This window comes from Oryctolagus cuniculus, chromosome 11 (assembly GCF_051225735.1).
Source record: "Oryctolagus cuniculus isolate XC-2025 breed Fujian yellow rabbit chromosome 11, ASM5122573v1, whole genome shotgun sequence".
In the NCBI taxonomy this organism is placed as follows: domain Eukaryota; kingdom Metazoa; phylum Chordata; class Mammalia; order Lagomorpha; family Leporidae; genus Oryctolagus; species Oryctolagus cuniculus.
In genome coordinates this window covers 56,925,798-56,938,747 of record NC_142877.1, presented here as the reverse complement: position 1 = coordinate 56,938,747, position 12,950 = coordinate 56,925,798, and the positions used below count along the sequence as shown (strand labels likewise).

The window sequence follows — 12,950 nt, the reverse complement described above, 5'->3', positions numbered from 1 at the left end:
CTGTGCATGAGTTCCTTCCCCCCAACCCCAAGTCAGGTCGGTGGAGCAGACCTTTTGCAGAGTGTTGAGAAGGGGGTGGGGGGACAACAGAGAGAGCTGCAGAGAACAAGCCAGTCATTCCAGCCTCAAATATTTTTCTCCTTTTTTTTTTTTTATTATGACTCACGTATACAATACAAAGTACTTGGACCAGGAACAGGGTTGTCGGGACACAAAACCTACATTCATAGCTGGACATAAAGACAAATGACCAAAAATTATTATTATAGATATATTTTTAACTTTTTTTTTCTTTCGAGCACGTTGCATAAACAGAGGATTCAAGACAGAGTTAACTATACATTCAGTGCAATTTAGCTCTACTCTACTGGGGTTAGAAGCACAATAAAAGCGCACAGGACCGGCGAGCTAGGCAGTATCAGTTGTTGGGTCCTTCTTAGTGAAATAAGCAGCAACAAACAACAACAAAACCGCATTACGAGTACTCTCAAAGCAGGATTTCTTTCTATAGGTAGTGATAAAATACGTTGGAGGTTTCTTCTTTTTTTTTCATTTTTCACTTTTTTTCTCTTTTTTTTCCTCCTATAGTAGGGTGCTTTTTTTTTTAATTTTCTCTTTCTTTTTCAAGATTATTGCAGGTTCCCTTTAGGTAGTATGTTAAAGATTTATTATCAGTATTATTATTATTATTATTTATTTATTTTCATGATTGTGGCGATTTCTGAGCGCTAACAGTACTGCAGCTCAGAGGAAGCTGGGCCCAACAGAACAGAAATCAAACAGCGAAGGCAGGCGCTGGAGGCGTGGGCCCGAGTGACTATGGGAAGGGCTAGGTAGGATTTCAGAGGCGACTGCAGGCTCCTATGTACCCCACGGAAACAGGGGAGGTGGGAGCGCCACATCTCCTTCAGGTTTCTCTTAGGTACCCAGGGAAAGTCAAGGGTTTTTTTTTTTTTTTTTTTTTTTTTTTTTTTTCCGAAGCAGGGAGCCCCGGGAGCAGGAGGGGGAGGGGAGGGGGCATACTCCTTGCTATTCTTCCCTTATTTCTTTAAAACTGTTTCCCTTTCCTGATTTTTTTTCTTTCCCTTTTAAACAAGTAAATCCAGTCCACTAGGTCCTAGCATTAAGACAAAGCCCCAGTCCTCTTCCATATTTTGAAAGGGGCTCCCTTCTAAAATAAATACCAGGGCAGCAGGGAGGCGGGACCGTGGCACAAGGGGGCAGAGAGAGGGAGAGAGAGAGAGAGAGAGGGCCAGGAGGCCGGGGCTGGGACCTGAGACTCCAGGAAGGACCCAGGAGGGTGGGGGTAGGAGCAAGTGTATCTGGGAGGGCCAGGAGTGGACCCGAGGGTCCCAACATTCCGTTGCGTCTCGGTCTCCCCCCTCCAGTCCCCAAACAAATAAAGAGGTGGGGGGGAGTCCAAAGGTAATAAAACAGAGCTGGGAGTATCTGACAGGTAGTTAGAGTTGTGAGTGTCATTCTATTCTCTATAAAAGCAAATGACAGTCGTAAACTTCTCAATTTATCTGCTACCATAAAACGAAACTTCAAGGAGTTGCTAAAGGGGGGTGTCCCTCTTTCTTGCTTAGTCCTTGTTCTCTTCTTTTTCCTCCTCTTCTTTCTCCTCTTCCTCGTTCCCTTCCTCCTCCACCTTCTCCTCATCCCGGGCTCCGGGCAGTTTATCCTTGTTGTTTTCTTTTTTCCACTTCATCCGTCGGTTCTGGAACCAGATCTTCACTTGCCTCTCAGTCAGTCCCAGGGCGTGAGACACCTCTATCCGGCGCTTCCGTGTCAAATACGGATTAAAGAGAAACTCCTTCTCTAGTTCCAAGGTCTGATAGCGGCTGTAAGTCTGCCGGCCACTGCGCCGCCCCGGAGCTGGACAGAACAGAACCCCAGTCTGATTACCTTTGGGTGGGGGGGCCACTCTTCCTCCCCGCCAGGTGCCCCCCCCGCTCCGGCTCCCCCCCCTTCTCCCTGGCGTGGAAAAGTCTGAGCAGAAAGCGGGAAAGTTTGGGGGCTTGTTTTGGTCTGGTTTCACCTTGGGAGGTGGGTGGGGGTGGGGCAGGGACGGGGGTTCTCTCTGGAAACTGAGGCCAGGGGAGCCCTGCAGAGCCCCCCACCCCACCCGGCCCAGGCCTGCAACCCCAGGAAACTGGCCCTTGCAGCTTTGTTTACAAGTGCAGAGTGGCAGTTCATGAGCCGGGCTGGGGACTTGAGCCTGTTTCCCAAAGAAAGGAAAAAGGGCTGGGGGCAGAGAAGAGGGGCTCTGCCATGCCTGCTCCTTGCCTCTCTCTGCTGAACACTTCTCCAATAAGCACAATAATTGATCTCCTGGAATGTATCACTGCTCCGCCTGATTGCTAACTGGAGACCAGCAAATAAATCACGGGCCATCCCTGCCGGAACTTGTCGCTCTATCTCTTCCCCCTGTACTTCGAAATTGGGCTGTGAGGGGCCACCCTTGGAGGGGCTCGTAGCCTGAGCCCCTCTGCAGGTCTCGGCGAGACCCAGGAGCCCTTGCTGGGGGTGAGGAGGGCCTGGCCAGGGCCCTCTGGACCTTAGGGACCCCTTGTCTGGACGCCCCTCTCCTGGGGAGCGCTGCTTTCCTCCATCCCAGCTTCCTGTCCTTTCCCCAAGTGGGGGAAGTGCAGAAAAGTTGGGGTCCCGGGGCTCAGACTCATTCTCGGGGAGGGAGCACTGGGCTAGCCTCTGAGCCTGGGTGCCTGTCTTTGGGGGTGGCAGCACTCTGGCTAGAGGAGAGAAGCGGAGGTCTCCCTTCGCCTCTGTCCTGGAGCCGGGGGGGGGGGGGCTCTTGCTTTGGGAGACACCCTGTTCATGGGCTCCCCAGGCTGCTAACCTCAGGGTACCCTTCCCAGCCACCTCCCCAACTCTGACTTGAGACCTAGAGGGAGGGAGAGGCAGACACAGACAGAGACAGGCAGACAGAGAAGCAGCAAACGATTTCCAAGCTTCTGCACCCTCAGGCACCTCTCCCCACCCTCATCCCAATCCCCAAAATGTCCCAGGCGCCTCCAGCCCCACCCTCAGCCGAGCCTGCCCAACCTCCAGCAACCCACCGAGGCTCGGGGGTGGGGCGGCAGAGACCCCCAAAGCCGGGAGGGAAAGCGAAGGCAGACAAAAAGGAAGGGGGGGGGGGACCCCGGAGCGCAGGAGACCAAGGGGGAAAGAGAAAAGGCTTCTCACCGTGGGGTCTCATCCATGGAAACATGAGGCTGGGAGACGAGTTTTGATTTAAGTGGCCTTGTCCTTCGCTACTGTTAGTGTTGGCCGAGGATTTACAGTCGGGATATTGCACCACGCTCGCCTCTTGCTGAGCCCCATAAAGGGACTGTCTAGGGAGCGCCTCGTAGCCATAGAATTTGGAGGCGTCTCCGTGGCAGCTGAGCGAGCACGGGTTCTGCTGGTAGCCCGAGTTGGAGATGCCGGAGGTGCCGTGGTGGAAGAAGTCTTGGACGTGGTGCGAGGCGTGCTGGAAGCCGGGCGCCGAGCCGCCGGGCCCATACACCAGCGCATGGCTCCTGCCCACGCTCTGCGGGAACCGGCAGTCGTAATAGGCCGGCTCCAGGGACTCGCCGCCTTTGTATTTGGAGAACAGGGGGTTGACGAAGTAGGAACTCATGCTGGGTACATGAAACCCCGCGGCCCCCTCCCCTCTGGCTCGCGGCTCCCCCGCCCGGTACCCCCGAAACTCCCCTCCCCCCGGGACCGAACCCCGGGCCGGCCGGCTCCCCGGGACGGGGCTGGGCTGCTGGGCTGGGGGCCGGGCAGGTGGGGGCGCCTCGGTGCGAGCGAGCGCGGGCGGCGCGGCAGAGCTCCGGGCTGGGGCGGGCGGCGCGGCGGCGGCGGCTCCCTCACTGCCGGTAGGTAGAGCTCGCTCACTTAGCTCTTTCCTTTAACAGCCCAGGCGAATTCCTCAGACTCCCGGCGGTGGCGGCGCTTACACGCGATTCGCGTTCATCAATCCACGACATGAAGACAGGCGAGAGAGAGAGAGAGAGAGAGAGAGAGAGAGAGAGAGAAGAGACAGAGAGAGAGAGAGGGAGAGAGAGATGGCGGGGGTTGAGGGGTTCAGGGCTGGGGGGACCTGGAGGAAGGGGAGGGAGGAGAGGGGGAGGGATGGGGGTGTGGTGTGTGCAGGGGGGTGGTGAGCCAGCCCCAGCTAATGGCCGGGGCCAGCTTTTCCAAGGTACGCGTTCAGATTCAAAGGTGCCTCTCTTTTCCCTCTGAGCCTGAGAGACAGAGACGTACCTGACCAGCAGGTCAGCTCGGGTTACCTCAACAGGTACAACACATTCCAAAGAGGTTAAATGGGGTTATGCCAGAGCAGGGTCTCTAGCCCCAAAAGATGAGCCCCCTGGAGGGGGATGTGTGTGGTGGTGGTGGTGGTGGGGGGAGACTTTGGGGAGAAACAAGCCCACCATAGCCCCAGACACCCCAGGCATCAGCCCCTGCCCAGGGTCTGCAGCGGCCCTGCCCTCCCCAGATGCAGAACAGGCTCCTGCCTGCCTGCCGGCCTGCCTTCCGCGGGCACCCCACACAGCCCATCAGGGCCACTGGGCAGGAGACAGGCAGCGGCCACAGGCTGGGCCGGGGGTGGGGGGGGGGCTGGCAGCAAAGCTGCCTGTGGGGACCAAGAAGGTGAGGGCAGCCTGTGTATCCCCGGCTGCTGGCTGGGCTGGTGCATGGTGTCTCTTCTCAGGAGACCATTTCTTTCTGGGTCGCAGGGGACTAAAGCAGGCCTCTTACTTGTCCCCAAATACTCTGGCCCCATAGGCATTGCCGGCTCAGTCTGAAGGGACCCCCTGGCTCCTCTACCGTTCCCCCCTCCCCCAGGCAGGCTGCCCTGGCCAGGAGGTGGACGGGAACTGTCAACAGACACTCTTTAAATATTTACCCACGCTTGCTCTGGGGGGCTCCCCACATCCCCCAACACTGGACAAACTCAAGTGAATCGCAGAGGATAAAAGGCCCTTGGCCCCTCACTGCCCGTCCTTGGCCCTAAGTGGGCTTCGCACAGGCAACAGAGCAAAAGGGAGCCAGTGAGCGCCGTGGTGTGCATGTGTGCTGTGTGCATACGAATGAAGACGACGAGTAGGAATGGTTTTTCCAGTCCTCTCCCTCAGCAGACTGGGGTATGTGCACACACACACACACATACACACTACAGGCTGCCTCTTCACCCTGACACACACCAAGTGCATTGCATGCCCCCTGTAAACTGGCACACGTGTGCCTGCAAGTATCCCACCACCTTGCAGACACTGGGCACGCATGGTGCACACTGCCCGACACACACACACATATGCACCGTCTCTGCACCAGGACAAATACTTGCTCCCTGCGTTCCATCCACAGGCTGGGGTTTCAGGAGTGGGTGAGCCAGGAGGTGGTTAGCAAACCAGGAAGTCTCTGCCCCCCAGGCTGGAGCCCAGCTCTGGAGCTGGGGACAGGGCAGGGCAGGGCAGCGCTGGGATTGCAGTATGACACCCTTCCAGGATCTGTCTGTGTCCCAGCTGCCCAAAACCGCACACATAAGGGACTATGGTCCCTGGGCAGCAGAGGGGAGTGGTGGAGGCGAGAGGGCCAGGCCTGCAAAGACAGTGACGGTGGGCGCACCGCAGGGCGTCTCCACCGCTCCCAGCGCCCGCTGCATCCCCCGCCTGCAGCCCGGCCTTTCCCGAGCCTACCCGTCTGGGGCTGGAACAGCAGAGTGGACTCCCGGCTCCCAGCGACTGTGCCGGCGACTGTCATAAATACTTTCTCCTCTCCTCCTGGAGAGAGGAAGCCCCGAGGGCCAGATTCGCTCTGGGGCCTGCGCCTTATCTTTTAGGGGTGGGGTGGGGGGATATTTTGACATTTTATGGTCCAGCGGAAAACTCTACCAGAGAGCTATTCTTCCGGGCCTTTGTGTCCTGGAATGCGACTGTCCCGAGTGTGCCGCCACCGCCGCCTGCCCGGCGGCACCCAGCAGCCCTGCAACCCCTGGTCAGACTCGGTTTCCCCTTTTAGGAGACCTCTCGCCTCTCTTTCATTTGTTTTGTTTTGCTTTTCTTCTTCTTCTTTTTCCTTCCTTGTACTCGTTTCTGATTTATTTCGCTCTGAGCCTGGAAATAAAGGAACCGCACGCAGCCATCCTCGCCGGGGCCGTCCCTGTCCCACCGCCCGTCTAGGTACCGCGGATTTATGTTCGTTTGTCCGGGTCAGTCCGCCTTTTTGTGTTAATTACGCGTCGTCCGCTCTGCTCTTATCTCCTGCGCAAAGCGATTGTTGGCGATGCCCGCCCTCCTGCGCCTCCTCAGCCCGCTCCCGGAGCCAGGGCCCATCTCCCGCTGCCACTCGCGCGTTATTTACGCCTGGCAGGTGAGAACGTGGATGTGCTCAGAGCCAGGCTCGCCGGGCCGGGCCGCGGCACGGCGCGGGGCCTTCTCCCCGCGGCTCCGGGCCGGGCCTCTCGACGTCAGTGCGGCCAGGCCGGCCGGGGCCCGCGCCGCCTCTAACATTGAGCAACAGCGCCACCTCGCGTCCACTTGCCCCAATGCAGCTAGGCCAGGGAAAAAAAAAAAAAAAAAGAGGCAGAGGTCCCCCAGGCTTGGCCCTAAGGTGGTAAGTGGGAGGCAGGAGCCTCCGGGTGGGTGCCGAGGAGCGGGACTCACGGGCAAGGGAGTTGCCCCCAGGACGGCTCGTTCTCTAAGTTCTCGAAATAAATCTTGTGGCAGGCCCCACACTGCCTTCTCTTTTTGTTACCCTCCCTTCTCGCTTGAAGAGACACTGTGCAAAGGACCTGCGGCGGCCCCCCGCCCCCTCCCGCAAGCAGGCGTTTGGGCGCCCGGAGCACCGCGGCGCACGCGGACGCGCTGCCTGAGGCTCCCACGGCCGCCCGCCCGCGGCGCGCACGCCGGCCTCCCCGCCGCGCTTACCCGGACGCCGGCCCCGCACCGCCCGCGCCGCCGCCGCCGCCGCCGCCTGCCGGACTTTGCGGTGGGACTGACCGCTCCAGGCCGTTTGCCCCCCGGTTTGTAGCCCGTCCCTCGCGCGCGCTCTCTCCACCTCTCCCTCCCAGCCAGTGAGGTCCTGTGCTCCGTGGGCCATAGACAAAACATTCCTATAATCCGATTTCAAAGGAAAGAGTGTCCACCTTATTTAAACCATAAAACAATTAAGCCCAGACGTCTAGCCAGCTCCGCGCTGCTGTTTTGTTCGGCTCCATTCAGAACCCCCGAGCAGGGAAACAAACAGCCCCATAAAAGCGCATTTCGGGGCTGCGGAAATGTACCTTATCCCCGCTGCCTTCCCAAGTGGAACAACCTTTAGGGTTTTGTGATTCTGACAAAGGAGCAGAGGGGCGCGGGGAGGGGAAGGTGAGGGGGGAGGGCATCTGTTAGCTCCTCTCCGCCCCCCCAACCCCTGCCCCAGCTTTCATTTCTTTCCCCAGATGTGTGTCGTGTTGTTACGGTCGCTTTCATCCACAAGTGATCGCGAATAAAAATCCAATCCATGCCTGACTTGCGGGCCCGGAGGCTGGGCCGGGACGCAGCGGCTGGCCGGGCCCCGGTGGGCCTTGCGCCTGGAGCCCACGCCTCTGTCCGCAGCCAGGCCGCCCCCGGGGCCGGCTGCAGGAAGCAGGCCGTGCCGACGGCCGCCGAGAGGGGAGGCGACAGGGCCTTGGCGCAGGGGCGGGGTGGAGGCTGGGGAAAGGCGGCCGGGCAGAGCGGCGAGAGGAGCCCGCATCCCAGGCAGGCAGAGGGGCGCGCTGGCCTCCGCTGAGTGTGCAACTGCGGCCAGGGCTCCAGAACCAAAGAGGCGGCCCAAGGCGGCGCGGAGGCAGTGCAGAAAAAGGGAGAGCTTCAGGCAAAGCACCTTTCAGCGGGACCAAGAAAACAATGGTTCTGAAAAGCAGGAGGAGAGCCCCTGAGTGGCGCAGAGGGGGCCCAGCCTGCAGCCCCGGCTGGGTCCCTCACTGTGACTTGACTGTCCTCGCCCAGATATCATGGAGGGAACAGAACTTTCCCAGCTCCCCACCTACCTCCACCTCAGTGGAAGGGGAGTGTAGGAGGTCCCAGTGCCAGTGGCGGGGCTGTCCCCCACAGGTCCCCACCAAAGCCTCCCCGACCCCATGAGGTGATGCTCTGGGGGTTAAGGCAGCCCGTGCGCCAGGGACCCCCAACTATATTTTTCTCTTTCCCTGCGGAATGCCTGGACGCTTCCGGGCAACACCCTGCACCCTCAGCAGAATGGGCAGCCCGAGATATTAAAGGGCTATATTTCGAGCAGTCTGATTTTAATAGTTTCCAGATTGGGGGATTTCCGAGAAAGGGGGTGCCGGGGCCGAGGCAGCCCGTGTCTGCTTCTCGTTAGCAGACGAAAAACCGCTGGTTCTAAGGCAAGGGGCTCCGGGTGCAGCGCGGGCCGATGGCCCCGCCAGGCTGTCCCCCACACTCCCCGCCGCCTCTAAGCACGAGGATCTGCAACACCAGGGAGCATCCAACTCCGCCGCCTTGGGCCCTGGCCTCAGCTTCTCCCAGAAACGGTGCAGCTGCCCTGCTCAAGCTCGCTCACCCCCAGAGCCACATTCACGCTGAACACCGGAGGGAGTGAGAAGGCGGCCAGGAGAGACGCGGAGGATGCACAGAGAAGCAGGGGCCGCAGCCGCCTGTCTCTTCCCTCCCTTCATCCTCTCTGGCCACCTCCTCTGCTCTCTCCCTCTCCCTCTCCCCGTATTTCTCTTTTTTTCCTCCAGTGCAGTCCCAGTGCCCATCCGGCTCCCTGAGGCCTGCCTGGCCTTCCTCCTAGCTGACCCCCGCCCTCCCCCCACCCCCCAGCCATGCCTGGTAGCAGCAAGGTACCAGTGCAGCCAGCCCAGAAGCCGGGCCCAGGACCTCACCCAGCACCCAACTTCCACGTTCACCTATCTCTCTCAGCCGATCTCATGTACTCATAAATTATTACAATTAATCACAGCCAGCGAAAGCCACTCATGCCATGCCCCCCCCCCCCGCCCCGAACCCCGTGCATCCAACCATCAGGAAACTAGAAGGCAGCCAGCCGGGACAGGCACAAGCTGGGCCCGGCCTCAGCAGCCCTCCACCCTGCCCCCTGGACGCCCCCTGCCCAGCCAGCCCCCGCCCTCAGCCACCCAGCCCGCACAGAAGCAGAGGGAGCCCTTTCTCTGGCTCCAGCCTCCCCTAGCGAACCTGGCCACTTGCATCCTCCATGGCAGCAGCAGCGTGCAAGCCACAGGGAGGAGAAATAACGAGAACTGGATGCCATTGAGTTTCTGTTTTTTTCAGTGACTTCGATATATTAACACAGAGCTGTTCTACCATAACAAACAGGAGCACGTTACAGGACGGACAGACGCTGTGGGGGGAGAGGAAACGCGGCTATGTACACGCCCGAGGTGCCGGCCTTCGCCGCCCGACCCAGCCTGCCGCGCTCGGGCCCTCGCCCCGCAGCTCCTGGGCCGGGAATCAGAGTGTGTGTGTGTGTGTGTGTGTGTGTGTAAGTGTGTGTGTGTTCTTTTTTGTACAAAATCTGCACGCAGCGCGTCCAAGGCCAGGGAAGGGATGGCCCAGATCAAGTACAATACAGGGGAGAGAAATAGAAATATAGCGATTCAAGTACTGGCTTATCTGAAGAAAGGAGGAAAAAAAAATCACATTTGTGTGTGTCATTTATTTCACTTGCGCTGGGGGCCGAGGGCGAGGGTCTCTCCGCACCTCCTCCCTGCTGGGTAGAACTAACTCTAAAACACCAATTTCTCAACACTGAGCCCTCCCATATCGCAGAGTTCTCCTCTTCCCCTTCCTCTTTTTTTTTTTTTTTTTAAGTTGATTGGCTTTTCTCTATCTTGCTCTTTCCTTTTCTTTTTCCGTGCTTTCTCCCGCCTGCATGGGGATATTTCTGCGGGTTTTGTTTTGTTTTGTTTTGCTTTGTTGTTTTGTTTTTGTTTTGCTTTTTCCAGGCTGGGGCAGGGTTTACGATTGCTCCTTGTCGGTTTTCTCTTTATTCATCTTTTTCATCTTCATCCTCCGGTTCTGAAACCAGATTTTGACCTGCCGCTCGGTGAGATTGAGAACCCGGGCCACCTCGTACCGACGGTCCCTGGTTAAATACATATTGAAGAGAAATTCCTTCTCCAGTTCCAGCGTCTGGTACTTGGTGTAGGGGCAGCGCTTCTTCCTCGTGGAGCGGGCATGGATCCAGTTGGCTACGGGGTTGCCTGGAGGGCCAAACACAGACAGGGGTCAGCGGAGCCCCCTCTGTAGCCTAGGACCTGTGCCTCCCCACCCCCAGGCTTAGCCAGGCTCCCCAAACCCAAGAATTGAACCTGAATTTGGACACGTTTTGCTGTAGGAATCTTCCCCCCTTCCTCCTCCTTCATTCTGTCCCCCCTTCTCCCCCCTTTTCAGTTTCCTAAAACTGTAGGAAATCCGAAGCTATTCAAAGCCCCTACAGTCTGGTCCTCTCAGCTTCAAGAGTAGTAATTCGAGAATATCCTCATAAAAAGTCCAAATTCCCAACCGCTTCATAGGCCCATAAACGCTTCTCTCTCTTGTTTTTTATTTTTATAGCGAGGTCCCCCTCCTCCCCACCTCCCTCCTCCTCTGCCCCCTCCCACCCTCCCAGCCCACCACCAAGTCCTGAGGTTTCAGTAGCTCTGCTTCCTGGCCCTGAGAGTCCCCCCAAGCCCCCACCCCACCCCATGCACCCTCTCCAGCTCCAGCGCCGCTCGCTCTGGGTGCAACCCTGCTGAGGCGAAATCTCAGGGTACTGTTGCCTCTCCCCAGAGAGCTGTTGCTGGCCTTGGGGAGGGCATCCCCCTGCCCAGATCTCAGCTCTCCTGCTGGCCTCCAGTGCCCCCCTCCTGCCAACCCCAGGACAGGCTCTGTGGGAGCCAAGCCTCCAATTTCAGGTTTCTGGGAGTAGCTGAGGGCAGGGATGGAAGGCTTCAGAGAGAAAGAATTAGGCCCTGGCCCCTCAGGACTCCCCCAAGTACTTCCTCACACCCAGGGGGCTGCAGCTTGCCCCTGCTGCTTCGCCTTCCCTCTTTCTCTGACCCTGGGGCTCCCACCTGCCCCCCACCTACGCCAGCCAAGCCCCCTCCTCTGCCACACTCAGGGGGTTCCACTCTCCCTGGCTGGGCTGGGAGTGAGTCCCCAGCATGGGACATGGGTTCCTGACCCCTCTTCATCCCTGAGCCCCCATCCTGCAGTCTTCCTCCTTGCAGACAGACCTTCAGAAGAGGGCTCTCAAGTTTAAGGAGGCTCGGACCACCCCACTTCTCTCTTTGCAAGTCCTGAGCTCTCCAAGTTCCCAGGTTGGGAACTGTCCCAGCCTCCCTGGGGGAGCAGTCCAGAGACCTTTCCTGTGCTGTGGCTCTCTCCTTAGGGGGGGAAGACCCCCAGGCTGACTGCCAGGTGTAGGGGGGTGGCTTTTCTCTCTGGGGTATTTCCTCTCTCCTCACCTCTGTGCCCAATCCCATCTCAAAGCCCCAAAATAAACCTCGCCCCCCGCCCCAGTGCTCCCCTGGCTCTGTAATGCATTTCTTCTTCGAAAGTGGAGAACTGAGCCAGAAAGCCTAGGCTGAGGCTGGGTGGTGGTGGTGGTGGTGGTGGAGGACAGGGGTCTCGCTCATCAAAGTCAGCTCCTGCTCGAGGAGCCCCCCCAGGCCCTCTCTCTCCTAACCTGGCTCCCTGGGCCCCCTCCTCAGATCTTCCTGCCCCTGCCCAGCTCCCTAAGGTAATTCGCTTTTATTGAGTCCTCGCCCCCTCGCCCTCGCCCCTCTCCCGCGCTCCCTGCGCCGCTGCGAGGGGCTGTAATCCGGCTACCCCCCCACCCCCGCCCGCGCCGGTTGTAAAGGGAAATTGCGCCCAACTTACTGGGGTCCAGGTCGGTCTTCTCTTCTTTGTGCTTGCTGCCGGCGAGGGCGTCCGCCTCGGGCGAGGGCAGTGTCTGCGGGGCGCGGTCGCGCAGCTCCCCGGGCGAGCCGTACATGTAGTCCGGGTAGCTGCGGCCGTCGGCCGGGCCGCAGTCGGCGCGGCGCCCGGGGTAGGCGTCCGGCTTGAGGGCGTAGTGACGGCCCCCGGCCGGGAAGCTGGGGAAGGAGACGGCGCCGGACAGCGGCTCGAGCCAAGTCCGCATGTAGCGCGTGTCGGCGCCGAGGTGGGGCTGGGGGCCGTACGGGTGATAGACCACGGACGACTGCGAGGGCACGGGCGCCCACGACGTGCTGAACACGGCCGGCTTGGGCGCGAAGCTACAGGACGGAAAATCGCTACAGTCCGGCACCAGCCCGCTGGGTCTGGCGGCGGCGGGGTGAGCCCCGGTGGCCGGAAACCTGGACGCTAGGAGGTCTTCATTGTCGTGCGAAATGAGCGAGTCCACGTAATAGTTACTGATGGGCCCCGTCGCCGACATCGTAACAGGGTTTTACATACATAAGATTATTGTATGAACTGTATATGTACTTTTTATCTGCTCACAGAACAATCAAGGCAGGTAATTATTTTTCCAGCCTTTTCCCCGCAGCTCATTGGCTCCCCGGCCCCCACGTGATCGTATTTACCCAAAAATACGGCGCGGATCAATGCGCAGGGGCTTTTTTTTCCCCTTGCTTTTTTTCTCACCCCCCCCTCCCACCCTCTTCTCTCTGCTGATCCCCGCGACCCGCGTTTTCCTGGGGGTCCGCAACTCCGGACCCCAGGCGCCGGCCCTCCGCTCAGGACGGCTCAGACCTCGCCACAGGACGCCCCTTGCCCATGTCCACCCATAAGCAGATGGCCTCCCCCGCCCCAACAGCGTGAGGATTTGGGGGGGAACGCGGGGGGGACCGCCCGCCCCCACCGCTTCCCCGAGGCCCGGCTTGCGGGACCCCCGGGGCCGGGCGGGCGCGGGAGCCCGCAGGGGCGGGGAGCCGGCCGAGGTAG

The 12,950-nt window shown here is 59.4% G+C and overlaps 3 protein-coding genes and 1 long non-coding RNA gene across 4 annotated transcripts in view; all 4 read right to left on the bottom strand.

Moving 5' to 3' along the window:
• The window catches only part of LOC149123478 (uncharacterized), a 427,738-nt gene that overhangs the window by 279,242 nt on the left and 135,546 nt on the right, over positions 1-12,950 (bottom strand). The gene's annotated exons all lie outside the window — the stretch shown is intronic.
• Positions 1-12,950, bottom strand: part of HOXC4 (homeobox C4) — a 58,351-nt gene that overhangs the window by 40,540 nt on the left and 4,861 nt on the right. The gene's annotated exons all lie outside the window — the stretch shown is intronic.
• HOXC8 (homeobox C8) lies at positions 258-4,058 on the bottom strand. The gene is made up of 2 exons (XM_008256548.5): positions 3,208-4,058; positions 258-1,878 (listed from the first exon to the last, which is right to left on the bottom strand). Exons 1-2 carry the CDS (start codon positions 3,641-3,643, stop codon positions 1,586-1,588), a joined length of 729 nt encoding a protein of 242 aa, XP_008254770.1. The 5' UTR covers positions 3,644-4,058; the 3' UTR covers positions 258-1,585.
• On the bottom strand, positions 9,679-12,823 carry HOXC9 (homeobox C9). The gene is made up of 2 exons (XM_008256547.5): positions 11,904-12,823; positions 9,679-10,243 (listed from the first exon to the last, which is right to left on the bottom strand). The coding sequence occupies exons 1-2, from the start codon at positions 12,439-12,441 to the stop codon at positions 9,999-10,001; spliced, it is 783 nt and encodes a 260-aa protein (XP_008254769.1). The 5' UTR covers positions 12,442-12,823; the 3' UTR covers positions 9,679-9,998.